This window comes from Hyperolius riggenbachi, chromosome 2, assembly GCF_040937935.1.
Source record: "Hyperolius riggenbachi isolate aHypRig1 chromosome 2, aHypRig1.pri, whole genome shotgun sequence".
Classification (NCBI taxonomy): domain Eukaryota; kingdom Metazoa; phylum Chordata; class Amphibia; order Anura; family Hyperoliidae; genus Hyperolius; species Hyperolius riggenbachi.
In genome coordinates, this window is record NC_090647.1 from 72,860,678 (window position 1) to 72,877,980 (window position 17,303).

The 17,303-nt window shown below is 45.4% G+C and overlaps 1 protein-coding gene across 1 annotated transcript in view; it reads left to right on the forward strand.

Moving 5' to 3' along the window:
* RDX (radixin) overlaps positions 1-17,303 on the forward strand; it is a 139,597-nt gene that overhangs the window by 43,332 nt on the left and 78,962 nt on the right. Inside the window, exon 2 of the mRNA XM_068266911.1 lies at positions 15,800-15,858. Coding sequence (XP_068123012.1) covers positions 15,847-15,858 — 12 coding nt within the window. The 5' untranslated portion in view covers positions 15,800-15,846. The remainder of the gene's footprint in view (positions 1-15,799; positions 15,859-17,303) is intronic.

The window sequence follows — 17,303 nt, forward strand, 5'->3', positions numbered from 1 at the left end:
ATAGCTGATCTAGTTTTTATGATATTTAACAAAACCAGTTGCTAATATAAGCAATACAAAAACTGTATTGGATCAGTAAAGCAGGCCAGGTCCGTAAAGAGTATTTGTAGTGAAAATAACCATGAATAAAATGGATTTTTTTTTTTTTTTTTGCAGTATTCATTTATAGTTTTTGCCCATTGTAAAATCTTTCCTCTCCATGATTTACAGTTTGATATTTATCACATGGCGACATCTTTAGTTCTGCCAGGTGATCAGTACGGAATGTTCATTACTGAGAGTTCTATGTACAGAGGGAGATACTGCTTGCTTGGTAGTTGTAAAAATCTATTATTTCCCACAATGCAATGGGGTTCACAGCCAGCAAACGTTCAGGACCATGGTCATGACATCACACTGTGGGAGGATTTTTAGCACAATATCTGCCACACAGAACACATGGTTTGATTTTTATTTTTTTTTTCCCCCCTCAGCATGATTCTCAATAATTAAAGGGAGGGATATTTTCCAACCATTCAAGGGTTAGTCTCTGTATCCTGTCTTGCTGTTGACTCCCAGCTGCTCCTGGGAACTAAGCCATCTGCCAAAATTCCTGCTGTGGGCCATTGTCGTCCATACCTCGACATGTGCGGGAAGGTGGAGGGGCTAGGCCCTCCCAGACATCAGACGGTTGGCCTAAAAAATCCTGTGTGATCATTTTGGCCATGCTGGATCATATGACCTCTGTACATACCTTTTTAGGCCGGTTTCACACTGCTAACCGGCGTTATAGATGCGGCGCGATCAGATCATTACACCACAATGTTAAAATCAGCCTTTAGGTATTCTCGTGGCAATCTCTAATCTGGCTGCTAGCCAAGCCAGAGGTGAGGCTCACTTCCTGTGGCGGAAATGAGAAGTGCACGGAAGTGTACTACAAAATACGCTTCCGCGCATGCGCGATGCTGACACGAACATGAAACTGTTTAAAATATCTGCGGCGCCATAGAGTTAACTTGCAGTCGCCGATAACGCGCCGTTGCAGTAAATTGGGTACGTCCGGCGCGTCACACCACATTAGGTCTGCTATGTGCCCCATAGGTTTTCATTGCCTTAGCGTTACCCTGCGGTAAAAACTCCAAACTGTGAAAGGGGCCTCAGGCATGGTGAGAGGCGATGTCCAGTCTGTCCCTGTGGTTGATAGTCCAGTCTTTCCCACTGTGAAAGGGGCCTCAGGCATGGTGACAGGCGATGTCCAGTCTGTCCCTGTGGTTGATAGTCCAGTCTGTCCCACTGTGAAAGGGCCCTCAGGCATAGTGACAGGCGATGTCCAGTCTGTCCCTGTGGTTGATAGTCCAGTCTTTCCCACTGTGAAAGGGGCCTCAGGCATAGTGACAGGCGATGTCCAGTCTGTCCCTGTAGTTGATGGCTATCCTCAGCTGAGCGGTGAGGAAATACCAGTGACATTTTGGGGTCCCATACTGACATTTATGCATCTCCCCGCTATGGGCGTGATCTATGGGCAAGATTCTTGTCCTGTGCACAAGCATTGAGAGAGAGAATCGCGTATGATGGTAGAAGTCAACTGGAGAGTAGTAACATTCCTGTCTATTAATAGGGAGGAAGTCAGAGGATGACATTGCTGGGACTATTTGGGAGTAGCTGTTATATTAAGCTGCCTGTGAATCTGAAGGCCGTGCCCTTTGTGATGTGCAGGAAGAGCAGAGCGAGGCCGGTGGAAGCAGAACTATCAGCAGCTCTCTCTGTCTGCGCTCTGTGACTGTGCAGAACCACACGTTACAGAGACTCACCAGATGCATCCTGATTACCGTATTTGCTATGGTTAGGGCTGCAGCTGTCCCCTATTAGCTGGAACAGTCTAATGGGGCATACAGACATGCGACTAAAGTCGTTGGTAACGAACGACTAACGATCGTTTATAACGACGATCGTTACAAAATAACCGCTAACGATCGTTAAGGGTAACGATCAGCGACTGAAGTCGTTGCAAACTGGAAATCCGTCCTGGCGGATTTTTTGTAACGACGATCGTTAGCAAAAGTACGTGTGTATGCTGATCGTTACAAAAACGATCGTTCGTTAAGTACCGTACATGCGCAGACAGAGAGAGAGAGAGACAGAGAGATGTATATAGATATATATATATATATATATATATATATATATATATATATATATATATATATATATATATATATATATATATATATATATATATATATATATATATATATATATATATATAATATAGATGTAGATAGATGTATAGAGATATATAGATATATGTTGACATAGATAGAGATATATCTATCTATATCTCTCTCTCCCTGTGTGTGTGTGTGTATATATATATATATATATATATATATATATATATATATATATATATATATATATATATATATATATATATATATATATATATATATATATATATATATATATATATATATATATATATATATATATATATATATATATATATATATATATATATATATATATATATATATATATATGTACGCAACTTCCTCTTTCCTACTGGCCATTAACAATGACGTTCGTTCCGGGTTCATTGATCTGAATAACGTTTAGCATACTAGATGCGCTGTATCATACGTTTGTCACTTCCGCATCGTTCGTTCGGAAACGATCTGATCGTTTCCCACTTTCAACACCTCTTTACTAACGACCTTTTCATTTCTCTCCTTAATTGATCGTTCGTCGTTGCTTACGAACGATCGTTATCGCATGTCTGTACGTAGCTTAAGGACGTAGCATGAGATTTGTGGTTTTGGCTACTAACTAACCAGTACACAAAATGCCAACCAATCGGCAAAGGAGCAAAACCTCCAAATATTTTCTCTTATGTGGAAAAGGAGGGCTATGAAGTGGGTACAAAACTCATCCGACTCCGTCTCCAACGTCTATGAAATCTCGACTCTATGGCCTGGTGCACACCAAAAAACGCTAGCAGATCCGCAAAATGCTAGCAGATTTTGAAACTCTTTTTCTTCTTTTTCTGTAGCGTTTCACCTAGCATTTTGCGGTTTTGTGAAGCTTTTTTGGTGTAGTACATTTCATGTATTGTTACAGTAAAGCTGTTACTGAACAGCTACTGTAACAAAAAACGCCTGGCAAACCGCTCTGAAGTGCCGTTTTTCAGAGCGGTTGGCGTTTTTCCTATACTTTGAGGCAGAAACGCATCCGCAATCCAAAATCTGCAGCAGCCCGGGAGTATGCGTTTCTGCAAAACGCCTCCCGCTCTGGTGTGCACCAGCCCATTGAAATACATTACCCTAGCGGATCCGCACCCGCAAGCGGATCGCAAACCGCAGCCGAACCGCTCTGGTGTGCACTAGGCCCAACTTCAGGTACCCAATAAGTACTCTGACTCCCCAGCCCTGTGGAAAAGTACTTTTTTATTCTTTTAAATTTTCAGTGCATGTGCAATTTGCCATTTTAAAGACCAGTGGCTGTCGGTTTCCATCCTCGTCATTTAACCACTTTATCCTCCACTACAGTATATCAGTATATATACAGTATAAGCCACAAATCAGTAGATATACGTCTCGTAGCAGAAGCAGTGCTGTGCAGGATTGGGCTTGCTCCTGTGCACATTTCTGGCACTATCTGATGCAGCACTAATTGGTGAACGGGAATATATGTTTCCTGAGCTAATGAGGTTGATTTTTCCCATTTAAAATACTTTTATTTTCTCAGTTCATAGTGAAAAATACACTCTGCAGCATTAGTTCAGAATCAAATATCTTCACCATAAATTGTGACAGGAACATAATCTAAGTTTTGTGATAAGCGGTAAGAATAGCCAAACAAAATTTTTTTTTATTTTTTTTTTTTTTTTTTTATCTACAGTAGCACTTTTTATTTTTAAACTGAATTTGGTAAAAACTTAGAAATGTGTTTTTTTTCAATTGTTTCCCATTAAAATTCATAGAAAACAAAATTGCATAAGTAGGAAACAAGGTCTGGATGCAAAGTGGTTAACACTGGGATCCACCACACCCCACAATAAATATGGCAGCCTACATATCCCTCTCACTTCAAATGTCCTTTAAAGGGAGCCTTAAATGACATGATGAGATAGACGTGTATATGCAGTGCCAAGCACACAAATATGTTGTTGTTTTTTTTTTACCTGCTATGCAACTGACAGTTTTTCTTCAGTCGAGACCCAGTTGGACTACAGCTTCCCTCACTCATAAAGAATTACAGCCATATAGCACTTTCCTGGCAGAGAACTGGGCTTCTGAGATCAGCGGGTAGCTAAAAAGAGTCAGTAGTTCATATATTTTAGCACTCTATGGGCAGTGTTCTCCCCAGGCTCTTTTAGCCGGGTGGTCCACCCGGCTAGTTTTGGTGAGCACCCGGCTGTCATTGGCCCTCCTCCTTCGCTGCTGTAAGCAGAGTTGTGCAGAGAAGTGTTGATACTGCATTCTCTCATCCCGCCCCAACCGGCTATTTTTTCATGTCACCCGGCTGGAAAAAAATTCTGGGGAGAACACTGAAGGGGTTGATTCATTATGCTGCGCAGCTTAATGTGAGGTGCACGAGTTGTGCACACGGTAGTGCAGCACAGCGTGCGCTGGTAACTTTTGCATGCTCCATTCACATAACTGCTGCTCCACTCATTCCGCCCTGTTCCCCGTCGGGTCCAGTAGCTTCATAGGTCGTGATGCCCGCACTTTGATTGGCCCAGTAGGCTGCCTGACGCTTAGCTGCCCTGGTAAAGGCAATGTTACGCACAAGCCGAGTCACAGCCTAGTAGTCTCTTTGGCCTACAAGTAGCACAACAGCTGCCTTGGTTGGACACCTGCAAAGTAGCTTAGCAACTTGCAGCTTTCTCCACATGAGCAAACCGTGCAGCTTCCAGATTGGTGCCAAGATGTTTGCACCACACTTTAATATTGGGATCCCACTGATGTCCCCATTCTCAGACCACACGTTTCTGGATAACACCACACCCAATAACCATCACATGAAGATCAAAAAGCCCAATAGGGTCTCATTACACATTTAGAACTCATCTTGTGCACATTAAACTGGTCTTCAAAGGTTATTTGGTGTGAAAGTATGATTTCATTTCATGGTGTGATGGACTAAATTTAGTCTGCTCTGCAAAAAATACGTTTTTAGAACACAAGTTTCAAAAGTTTCATGATGTATAATTTGCTAGTGGGATTGGTAGTTTTTTGTAAGCAAGGCCTTGTAGAAATGATCTGTGGTGAAGTGCAGTGGGATGCAGTGATCACTTCTCTCTAATGCTGGGAATACACGGTTCAGTCCTGCCGGGCGTTTCTGCTCTCGATCGTTTTTGCTGCTCGATTCAGCTCTCGATTCTTATCTTCCTCTCGGTTTTTTTATCTTTTTCCATTCACTTCTATCAGATGACGAGCGCCCAAAGAATCGAAAGCGAGATCGGACATGTCGGAAATGATCTATCGAACCATCGTATCAGCTTAAAAAGGAACGGTGTATTCCCAGCATTATGCTGGATACACACCATGCGTTTTCGATGCGGCCGTCGATACGCGTCGATTCGATTATTTCCGACCTGTCCGATTGAAGCTTCGATCGTTAGGTCGATTTGCCATACTTTACATGGCATTCGACCTAAAAATCATCGAAATTCGTTCGGAAATGTTCGGAAATAATCGAATCGACGCGTATCGACGGCCGCGTGCGACGCGGAAACTCATGGTGTGTATCCAGCATTAGGGCTGGTGCACACCAGGAGCGCTTCTGAGCGCTTGTCAAATGGCCAGCACTGCACCAAAAACTGGATGTCTACAAGTTCGCATTCTGGTAAAGCTCCAGGCGTCATATTTGCTTGCACAGAGCTTGATAGATGAGATCACTATAAAGCCTGGTACACTCATCCAACTTCATTGCCCAGTGTTACAACCTCCATGTAGTAGGACATATACAGTACAATCTGTTCATAGTTTTCAAAATCTGTTTCCTACTACATGGAGGCGGTAAAATTGGTCAGTGATCAAAATTAGATGTGTGTATGCATAATATAAGATTAAACAAACGTGCAGAGTGACAGCCATGTCTACCAACAGATGCCTTCACTTGACTACTGTATATTGTGTATCACTTAAAGGAGTTCTGTTACGGGTTATTAAGGAGGAAAACAGACACTTACCTTGGGCGTCTATCAGCCCCCTGCAGCGGTAATGTCCCACGGCGGCGTCCTCCCATCTGCCGTTCTCCGCCGCCGGCCCCGGTCTAGCGCGGCATGGAATCCAACTGCTGCTGCGCTACAGTGGCCGCGCACCCGCTCGCTTCCGCCTGCGTCATCGGAAGCTTACTGCGCAAGCGCAGTACAAGGCTCCGTTGTACTGCGCCTGCGCAGTAAGCCTCAGATGACGCGAGCGGAGGCGCGGCAACGCGCATTATTCGTCTGTGTGACAGCCGAATAATAGACCGGTGCCGGCTGCGGGGAACGGCGGATGGGAGGACGACGGCGTGGGACATTACCACTGCAGGTGGCTGATAGAAGCCCCAGGTAAGTGGCAGTTTTTCTCCTCAGGAACCCCCACAGAACCCCTTTAAAGAGACTCTGAAGTCTCATAAAATGCCACTTTTTATGTAACCGTTACCTTCAGCAGTAGCTAACTAAAACGCAGCATCCCCGGGGCAGATCGCTGGTTTTAAACCAGCGTTTTAGTTAGGGCGATACTGCTGAAGGTAACTGTTACATAAAAAGTGGCGTTTTTATGAGAGAGGATATGACGTCAGCATTAGCTTGGCAAGATGGCCACTGCCTTGAATAGGATTTTCTGCTTTTCCTTTATAAAATTCACAGGAATCATTACGTGGATAGCACAATACATCTGTTATGTAAGTAGAACTAGGATTTATCTACTTATATACGTGTTTTTTTATTTCTAGGTTAGCATGTGTGTGACTTGTTCTTTAAGCATTTAAAGCATACCTGAAGTGAGAGGCTGACATTTCCTTTTAAACAATGCAGATTACCTGGCTGTCCTGCTGATCCGCTGCCTCTAACACTTTGAGGCAGGGAGCTGACTTGTTTGATTAGCATGCGTTTTGCCGTATAGCAGAAAACGCTTGCAAAATGATGATGATTACGGGAATGGCACCCAGCGACGTGTGGCGATAATGACTGTCATGGCAGATCGACTCTCATGCAAAGTACTGCAATTGCGTGATCTCTTGTTTGTGCCCATCGTGTGCAGTTGCATATACCCGCCACCAGAGGGATGAATCAGCGAGCGCTCGTCACCGTGAGACTTTGCTGGAAACCATCTTCATGGGTCACGAGGTGAGTATTCAGCTTAACTTCCCTGGCGGTAAGCCCGAAATGAGATCGGGCTATGCCGCTGCAGAGGATTTCTCAGGCTCTGGTGGGCCGATTTGAATTTTTTTTTTTTTTTTTTTTTTTGTGGTACACGCAGCTAGCACTTTGCTAGCTGCGTGTACATACACAAGACAAGACAAGACAAATAACATTTATATTGCGCTTTTCTCCTTGCGGACTCAAAGCGCCAGAGCAGAGCAGCAGCCACTAGGGCGCGCTCTATTGGCAGTAGCAGTGTAAGGGAGACTTGCCAAAGGTCTCCTACTGAATTAGTGCTGGCTTACTGAACAGGCAGAGCCGAGAATCGAACCCTGGTCTCCTGTGTCAGAGGCAGAGCCCTTAACCATTACACCATCAGCCAACATACCGATCGCCGCTGCTCTGCGCCGATTCGCCCCCCCCAGACCCCTTGCGCAGCCTGGCCTATCAGCGCCAGGCAGCGCTAAGGGGTGGATCGGGACTCCCACGTGTGCCATGACGTGGATGACGTCATCCTAATCGGGGAAGCCAAACAGGAAATCCCGTTCTGAACGGGATTTCCTGTTTGCTCTCATCGTAGGAGGCGATCGGAAGGGGAGGGGGGATGCCGCGGCACAGCGGCTATCATGTAGATAGCGCTAGGCTTGCTACATGATTTAAATAAAAAATTAATGTGCTGCCTCCTGCCGGTTTTAGTAGACTGCCAGGGAGGTTGAAGAGTAACTGTCGGGCATGAAATAAAAAATCGGTTCTCCTTTTTTTTTTTTTTTTTTTAATCTGGTAAACAATGTGGATGCAATAAGGCAATCCAAAAGTTAAAATCACTATTACTTTTCCTGTTGATAAATTATCATTCCCCAGTTTACCTGACTCTTATTTGGTACACACAACATTTGATACACAAAAAGGAAATTGCAGGGCATGCTGGGTTGTCCTTTTTTGCTTCTCTACTTTCCCCTTAGACTTAACTAATGCAGCCTGATTGGCTGAAGCCTCTTTCCCTCCTGTTTTCCCCTCCCACACCTCTGTTCCTCTCTGATTGGCCAATATTTCTCATGCTGTAACAATGCGCTTTCTATAGCGCAGGACAGGCAAATCAGGCAGAGGAGAGTAAGGGAGGAAATGACATCAGAATTGGCTTCAGAATAGCCACACTTAAAATGGGGAATGCTAAGGATTTTCTTTTTTTACTGTAGAAAAATCACTAAAATCAAAACGTGACAACAATACATATGTTATGTAAGTAGAGCAAGTATTTATCTACTAATATATTGTGTTTTTTTTTTTTTCTGAGATAGTACGGCTAACAGCTCCTCTTTAACAGCTCTGATGCTGAACTACTGCTGCCAAGCTTTACAGAAAAGCAGACTCACTTGTATCATGCTGAGTTGTCTCTTGGCACTGTTTCCAGTGTCATCCATCCTTAGGGTGCAGGTGGGAGGGGCAGTGCTGGGCAGGAACACAGGTTTCAGCCTTTGAATAAAATGAAGATTCTGATTGGTTGCTGTGAGCAGACTGCTCCACTATCTCTGCAGTTTGTTTTTGCAGCATTGCTGATGAAGCTGTGTGTGGCCCCCTGCAGTTCTGTGCACTCATCCTGTCACCTGCAGCAGGACACTGCTAGAATTTGGTTGCCATTGGCAGCACAGACACTTTTTCCCTCGTTGGCATAAATTGGCTTATTATTAGTAATCCTTGGAAAGCGTTAACCCGCATTAGGTGGATAAGCCTTGTGCAGTGGAAGCTGTTAGAAGCAGAGTGAAGAATGAACTGCAGCTTGTCTGCAATTCAGGAAACTGTGGTCCAAGATTTCAGCACTTACTGTAACTACTGATAACCATTTATTGAGGTTTATAGTACCGTATATTTAACAATAGTGTCAGGCTAAGTGCTGTTAAAGCATGGTGTGGTTTGTGGTATGGCATAGTTTTCTTATTTAAAGAGAACCCGAGGTGTGTTTAAAGAATGTTATCTGCATACAGAGGCTGGATCTGCCTATACAGCCCAGCCTCTGTTGCTATCCCAAACCCCACTAAGGTCCCCCTGCACTCTGCAATCCCTCATAAATCACAGCCCTGCTGTGAGGCTGTATTTACATCTGTAGTGTCAGTCTCAGCTGCTCCCCCGCCTCCTGCATAGCTCCGGTCCCTGCCCCCGTCCCTTCCCTCCAATCAGCAGGGAGGGAAGGGATACAGGCGGGGACTGGAGTTCTGGAGGAGGCGGGGAGAGCAGCAGACTGACACTATAGAGATAAACACAGCCAGCTCTGACAAGCTGTTTGTCAGCAGCATGGCTGTGATTTATGAGGGATTGCAGAGTGCAGGGGGACCTTAGGGGGGTTTGGAATAGCAACAGAGGCTGGGCTGTATAGGCAGATCCAGCCTCTGTATGCAGATAATATTCTTCAAACCCACCTCGGGTTCTCTTTAAGTGTTAAAAGCCGACCTAAACTGAGAACTTCCTCTCTGCTCTAAGATAAGCAACACTGGCTAGTGAGGTTGAAGAGTGGGCTCGCACACCAGCTTCTCAGTAGAGCAAGAAAGTCTTTTATTAATCCATCACATGTCAGATACACAGCATGACAATTGTTTCGGGGCCCCTTCATCAGATAAGTGCTGAAGCAACACTGGCTAGGGTCCATACCTATTTAGTACGGAGTCGGAGTTCTTGAGCATCACTTTGAGTCCAGCAGGAAAAAAGCGCTATACAAATGTTAGAATTATTATTATTATTGGAGACCCCCAATTTTTGGCCATTTTTTTAGGAGTCAAAAACTTGGCTTATACGCTAGTTTAGTATATATAGTACTGTACTCTGTAAAGTGCTGCGGAAGATGTCAGAGCTATATAAATACTGAATAATTATAACACATGGATGTCACTTCAGGTACCTTTGCTCTTGACCGGCAGTGCTCTTGACATGAAGCATGGTGCTGTCTGAATAGGACAGGGGTTATTTGTTTTACTGTGCCCCACTGCAAGCACACACACACCTACACACACCTGCACACACACACACCTACACACGCCTACCTACACACACACACACACACCTACCTACACACACACACACACACACACACACACACACACACCTACCTACACATACACACACACACACACACACCTACCCCCCCCCCCCCCCCACACACACACACACACCTACCTACCTACCTACCTACCTACCTACACACACACCTACACACACACACACACACACCTACCTACACACACACACACACACACACCCCTACCTACACACACACACACACACACACCTACACACACACACACCTACCTACACACACACACACCCCTACACACACACACACACACACACACCCCTACACACACACACACACACCCCTACACACACACACACCTACACACACACACACACACACACCTACACACACCTACCTACACACACACACACACACACACACACACACACACACACACACACACACACACACACACCTACACACACACACCTACACACACACACACACACCTACCTACACACACACACACCTACCTACACACACACACACACCTACACACACACACACGCACACCTACACACACACACACACGCACACCTACCTACCTACACACACACACACACACACACACACACACACCTACCTACACACACACACACACCTACCTACACACACACACACACACACACCTACCTACACACACACACACACCTACCTACACACACACACACACACACCTACACACACACACACACACACACCTACCTACACACACACACCTACCTACACACACACACACACACACACACACACACACACCTACCTACACACACACACACACACACACACACACCTACCTACACACACACACACACACACACCTACCTACACACACACACACACACACACACACCTACCTACACACACACACACACACACACACACACACACACACACACACACACACACACACCTACCTACCTACCTACTCACACACACTCTCACACACACACACTCTCACACACACACACTCTTAACCATAGCTGATTGCCACGTCAGCGGTAAAATAGCAGCAGTTGTTTGTAGTAACCAGAATCAGAATTGTTCCATCATTCAACAGCTGAAGAAAATCTTTTATTCTGGGCAGTTACAGTACGGTCCACTTTGACAGCAGTTTTCCTTGCACTTGTCTTGATAAGTCCAGCCGCTGCTTTCTCTGCCTGCTCTCTCTGCATTGCATAATCATGTGGTATGTGTGAGGAATAGAAAGTGGCGTGTCATCATCAACATTCTGCTTTGACCTTGCATGGCCAAGGTCACCGATGGGTTAGTTTATTATTTTTGTGGTTTAGTAATTCCACATGTGTATGAATGTTGGAGATCTGGGCAGTCCAGAAACTGTTTGTGTTGTTTTTGCCTGTCGGTTATAATCTTATTCAGAATTTGTATCCAGGAGAAGTTCTATTACCGGTATATAGTCTGTTTATATGCAAGTGATCTGTTTATAGGCGGCTGGTTAGGTTGTCGGGAGTCTAAATCTTATTGTTGTTCATGAATTACGGTATATAGCACTGTAATCTCCCATGGCTCTGTACAAACTAAAATATTTAATTAGGTGCTTGAATCAAAAATGGTATGTAAATAAATTTGACTTCAATAATGCAGAGAGCTATCTAACAAAATATCCAGTAGATAAAGTAAACCATAGGCGTTGGAACTCCTATTCTTTTAGACTGTGTAACCTCATAAGGGTAGAAAGGGTGTTCTAGCAATCGTTTATTACTACTTTCCTGAAAACATTCTTGCCTTGGAAACCCCTCATTTACAGCAAAGTACTAGACCTGTGTAAGCCACATTGGTCTTCAGTTTTGGGCCCATTCCATCTTCCATCACAGCATAATGTTGACATTCAAGTAGCAGCAGACAGGCAAAAACGATGCAAGCGCTGCCACAGTCCGTAATGCAAATTACAGCTATAGCGGAGTTCAGTTAGGTTTTGGGTGCCATCAAGAGAAGGAGCCCAAACCACTATAAAATCAGCATAATTCCTCCGCCAGCAATAGCTGGAAGCCGAATCACATCTTATTCTTGAGTCCATGGCGGCCTGGAGGGGGAATGGTGATTTACGTCGTCTGGGTGTTTGCAGGAGCAGGGTGAGCAGTTTTTCAGCTTTGCTCTGCACCAAAATTTCTCAGCACTTTCATTCCATGTATACAGTAGCAGAATCTCTCTAGGTGGTCCTGAGCATTTTACTGCTGGAGAGGTAGGTGCCCATACATCGTCACTGTGGGCATCTGTACCATGGGACACTGGTGCAATGGACAAGTGAGCCTTCAGCACTCACCATGGGGGGGTGGGGGTGGGGTGACCAGCAGGTGGCAGCACCAGGGCGATTTCCAATAGAATTTCTGCTAAAATATATTGAAAACCTGCAGTGTGTGGGCAGGCAATAGATCCCTCCCTGATCAGATCAGAAGAGAAATCCTTCTGTTGGCTGATATGGGGGAAGATGGGCAGGTGTACTGGCACTTGTAGTAAATAAGCTCACCAGTAGCAGGCTGGAAGTATATTTAGTGACCTATGGCATTTATCCAGACCCTTCTGTACAAAGGTTGATAAGTTAGAGGTCAAGGTTGTAGGTCAACACCAGGATTTCCTGGGAAACACAGACTGGCATCTAGAAGCAGTGAAGTGAGCAGCAGCTATGTGTGAGGACAATCTAGCAGAGATCAGCTTGACTCGTGTGCCTCATCTGCCCTCCTCTTGTCCTTCCCAGAAAAGGCTTTTGTTTCAGAGATCAAAGCTGCTAATTATGTTCTTGTTTTTTCCAAGTCCGCTCTGGTTTTCCTTGTATAGGCGAGTTATTAAACGCTTCCTGGCAGGTGGTGTGCAGTAAAGGGCTCCAGGCTAGCGGAAAGGATAGGACTTTGTTTTAAAGCCCCACTAATCGCAAAACAGTTTTCCATAGAATGGATAAGAGTTAGTGCAGTACGGAACTAATCCCAGCAACCAGGTAACCAAGGCTTCTTAAAGCTAATGGGATATTTATTTTTTTTAAAAAAGAACACCAGATACTTACCTAAGGAGAGGGAAGGATCTGGGTGCTAATGAGCCTTCCCTCTCCTCTCCCGGTGCCCTCAGTGCAGCTCTGGCTCCTCCGTTTAAATCCCGGGGGACTTCGGAAGTCTCCGGGAGCCGAAGACAGGCGGCTCCATACTGCGTGTGAGCGAGGGTGCTCGCGCATGCCTAGTCTGGAGCGACCCGTCTTCGGGAGCACTTGGGCTCCAGAAGACTTCCGAAGCCTACCATTGGCGGCGGAGACAGCAGCATTTGACCAAAGTGGTCAAAATCTGCTACAGGGGATCCTGCATTGGAATGGCACCAGGAAAGGAGAGGGAAGGCTCTTTAGGACCCAGAGCCTTCCCTCTCCTTAGGTAAGTATCTGCTTATCTTATCTTTTTTATAAAAAGGCTCCCAATGTGGCTTGTGGCGGTGCTGCACTCTTCTCTCCATCTCCCTCACCCTTCCACCTTCACTACTAAACTGGGAAGATGGAGAGCAGCATGCAGCGCAGTGGCAAGATGCAGCAACAGAGGTAAGTTAACCCTCTCGGCCGAGGTCTGGGCCCCGCCACAAACCGGGACAGTTTTTTTCGTTGGGGAACTGGTTTTGCTTATCTGTTTCCTGTTTCTTGAGGCTAGTAGGTGGTACAGCAAGTGAGAGAAATTTCCCCAATATGGTCCCATACCCATAATAAAAACCTATCACAGGCTGCAATGGAACCTAACCGTTCAAACTCCTACTTCTTCTGGAGCTTACCTGTGAGGTGCAAGTATGAACCTCTCCTGCACAGCAGCATGGAGCCGCTCTGTGTACCATCCATGATACTGGGCAGGCGTGGGCCCTACTTACACCTGTCTAGCACGGCTGCTCTCGTTCATGGGCGGAAGCTCAGCCACGTGAACATATTTTTTGGGAGAGTGCCAGGGCTGGATCAGTGAGATCGAGGGACAATCCAGACCACTACTGAGGTAAGTATTCCATTTCACTTCTTTTTTGCCTTCAGGTACCCTTTAATTGTGGTCTGTACCCATGTTGAGGTATCAGCCATTACAAACGATCACCAATGTTCTCATGAACATGATTAGGGACCTCTGTTTCCAAACTAGGTTGTTGGTTGTTAGTAAGTAGATGGAGACTTTGGGGCAAGTAGTACCCTCTTGTACATTTTCTATTTGGCTGTAGTGTCTGAATCACACCAGAAACAAGCATGCAGCTAATAATGTCAGAAACACCTGATCTGCTGCATGCTCATTCAGGGTTTATGGCTAAAAGTATTAGAGGCAGAGGATCAGCAGGATAGCCAGGCAACTGGTATTGTTTATAAGGATAGAAATATGGAAGCCTCCATATACCTCTCACTTCAGTTGTCCTTTAAAGCATAGTTCCCCAACCCTGTCCTCAAGGCCCACCAACAGTGCATGTTTTGCAGGAAACCACAAACATTCACAGGTGAGGTAATTAGTGTCTCACTAGAGCTAATTAACTACCTCTGGATTTCTACAAAACCTGCACTGTTGGTGGGTCCTGAGGACAGGGTTGGGGAACACTGCTTTAAAGAGAACCCAGGCGGCCTTTTTAAATCTTAATAGGACATAGAGGCGTGTTCTGTGCACAATCAAGTGCCTCCGTGTCCTTGTGCTGCCGTCATTACCATTCCCCCCCACCCCCCGCGCGAATTAGAACCCGGCTAGCGACTTTTTGGGTTGCGGCTTAGCTTCCGATTGGAGGAACCTAGTGGGGAGCGGCGGGAGGAGCCTGTAATGGAGTGACAAGCGCAGGTAAATAGCAGGCTAGCAACAAGCAGATTGTTGCTACCCTGGCGGTATTTTGCTGGGGGGACAGCAGAGCCCGGGGAGGTCTGACGGCGGTGGCACAAGGACACAGAGGCAAAAACATGCCTCTGTGTCCTATTAAGATTTAAAAACGCTGCCTCTGGTTCTCTGTAAGGTAAGCATAGAAGTATGCTCATGCTTGATCCACATACCCCTGTGCATTGTCCATTCCTCTTCTTGCGCCCCCTCCCCCCCCATCACTTCTTGGAAAATGAAAGAAAAACCTACCTCTGTCCTTACTTTGCCTGTGGTCAGGTGTCCTTTAAGCTTACATACACCAAAGGGCTGCTTACTGTCTGAGCTGTGTGATGTGGCTACATATGTGGAACTTCACAGAACATGCCTGGGTGGTGAGACTTGGGGACTAGCCTGGAAGAGGCAGCTTTTGTTATTTAGTTATGGGAGAGAGAAAATGACATTATCTGCTGTGGGAGGGAAGGGGAAGGCTTTGCAGCAGCCCACAGAGTTCTCTCCATTCGGCAGCCGTTGTACCCGTGTGCACACTGTATGCTGCTTTATGCTTATGAATCGCATTGCCATAACGTTAACTGGAGATGTTTCTTTTCACAGGAGAGGACAATCATTTGCTGGCTTAGTGTGAAGAGGACACAGGCAAGATGCCGAAGCCGGTAAGTCCAGGAAATGCATCTGCACTTGTATGCTGCTCTCTGTTACTGTATTCCTTCCAAGTGTATCCCCAGCCCAAACTAACTGTGCTGATCTCTGCTCGACTAATATGCTCCTCACTGCTGCTAAAGGATTCCCTACACCCCCCCCCCCCCCTTACCCACCCAACTGAGAACCAGTCTCCCAAAACCTTGCTGTCTGTATAGATGTCCTGCTTGGTTTTAATTTAAAGTAATGCCAGCTGTGTAAACATTCACCCCAGCCACAATCGACTAGTACTGGAAGCAGCCATCTTGTATAATAATGTACTTTCCTGTTCAGTTTTTAAGCGACACAAGACTATTTTGACACCGTACTGCATTCTGTCAGTGTAGCTTACACACAGAAGCTCGCTCAACCCTGATCTCCTCCATGTTATGGCAATGGCTACCAGTCTGGAGGGCTCGGTGCAACACGGCTCAGGGACTCTCAGGAGAAAATTAAAGTATTCCTAATCCTATCAACATGGACCCTTTTTTTATTCATTTTTTAAATCTTCCCTCAGTTCTTCGAAATAATAATTATGTGGCTAATGTAGTCAAAGTGGACCTGAACTCAGAACTTCCTGTCCGTTGTAAAAGATGAGCATCAGCATATTAACATTTAAAGAAAAACATTACTTTGTTACAGCTGATAGAAATCCTGCAATAAATATGCAGTACGTCATCTTCCTGCTTTCATGGAAGCAGAAATAGGGTTAACGTCTTGTGTTTACAAATTAGCTGCTCTATCAAGGCAGCCATGTGACACAGCTGAGAGATCAAATTACACTTGTCACAGATCAGGGGGAATCAGAGAGGCTAAACTCTCTGAAAACATACCGTGAGCATTTCTCTGTCTTCCTTCTGTTCTGTGCAAGAGGTTAGGTCCATCTTAACCACTCTGCGACCGCTTAATGCAGGATGGTGGTTGCAGAGTGACTCTCTCATTCCTCGCGAGAGCCGAGATCTGCAAGTAAAGAGTGTGTTCCCTGCAATAGACAGAGCAGGGCCGCTGCGATCAGCCTGCCAGCCGTAATTGGAGCTGGCAGGCTGAAATTGTGTAAACAAACAAAAAAAAACCAAATATTTATGTGTACAGCGCTGCGATCTAGAGCAGCATTGTACAGAGGACATCCCTGTCACTTAACTGTGCCTCCCAACTTCTCCCAATTTCATCCCTATCATAGGCTGATGCCTATCTAGGGCTAATTTGGGGAGTGGGGAATAAAAGAAATGGAGGGAAAATTTGTTTGGGTGCTAAGTTGTTTGACTGAGCAATAAACTGTTTAAGTTATGAAGTGCTGAATTGTAAAACATGGTCTGGTCACTAGGGGGTATACACCTCTGGGGCTCAAGAAGGTTAAGCAGAGGGGAACGTTTGAATAATTCTGCTTTAAATGCTTCTGTCGGAGCATAAGCCTCTCTGT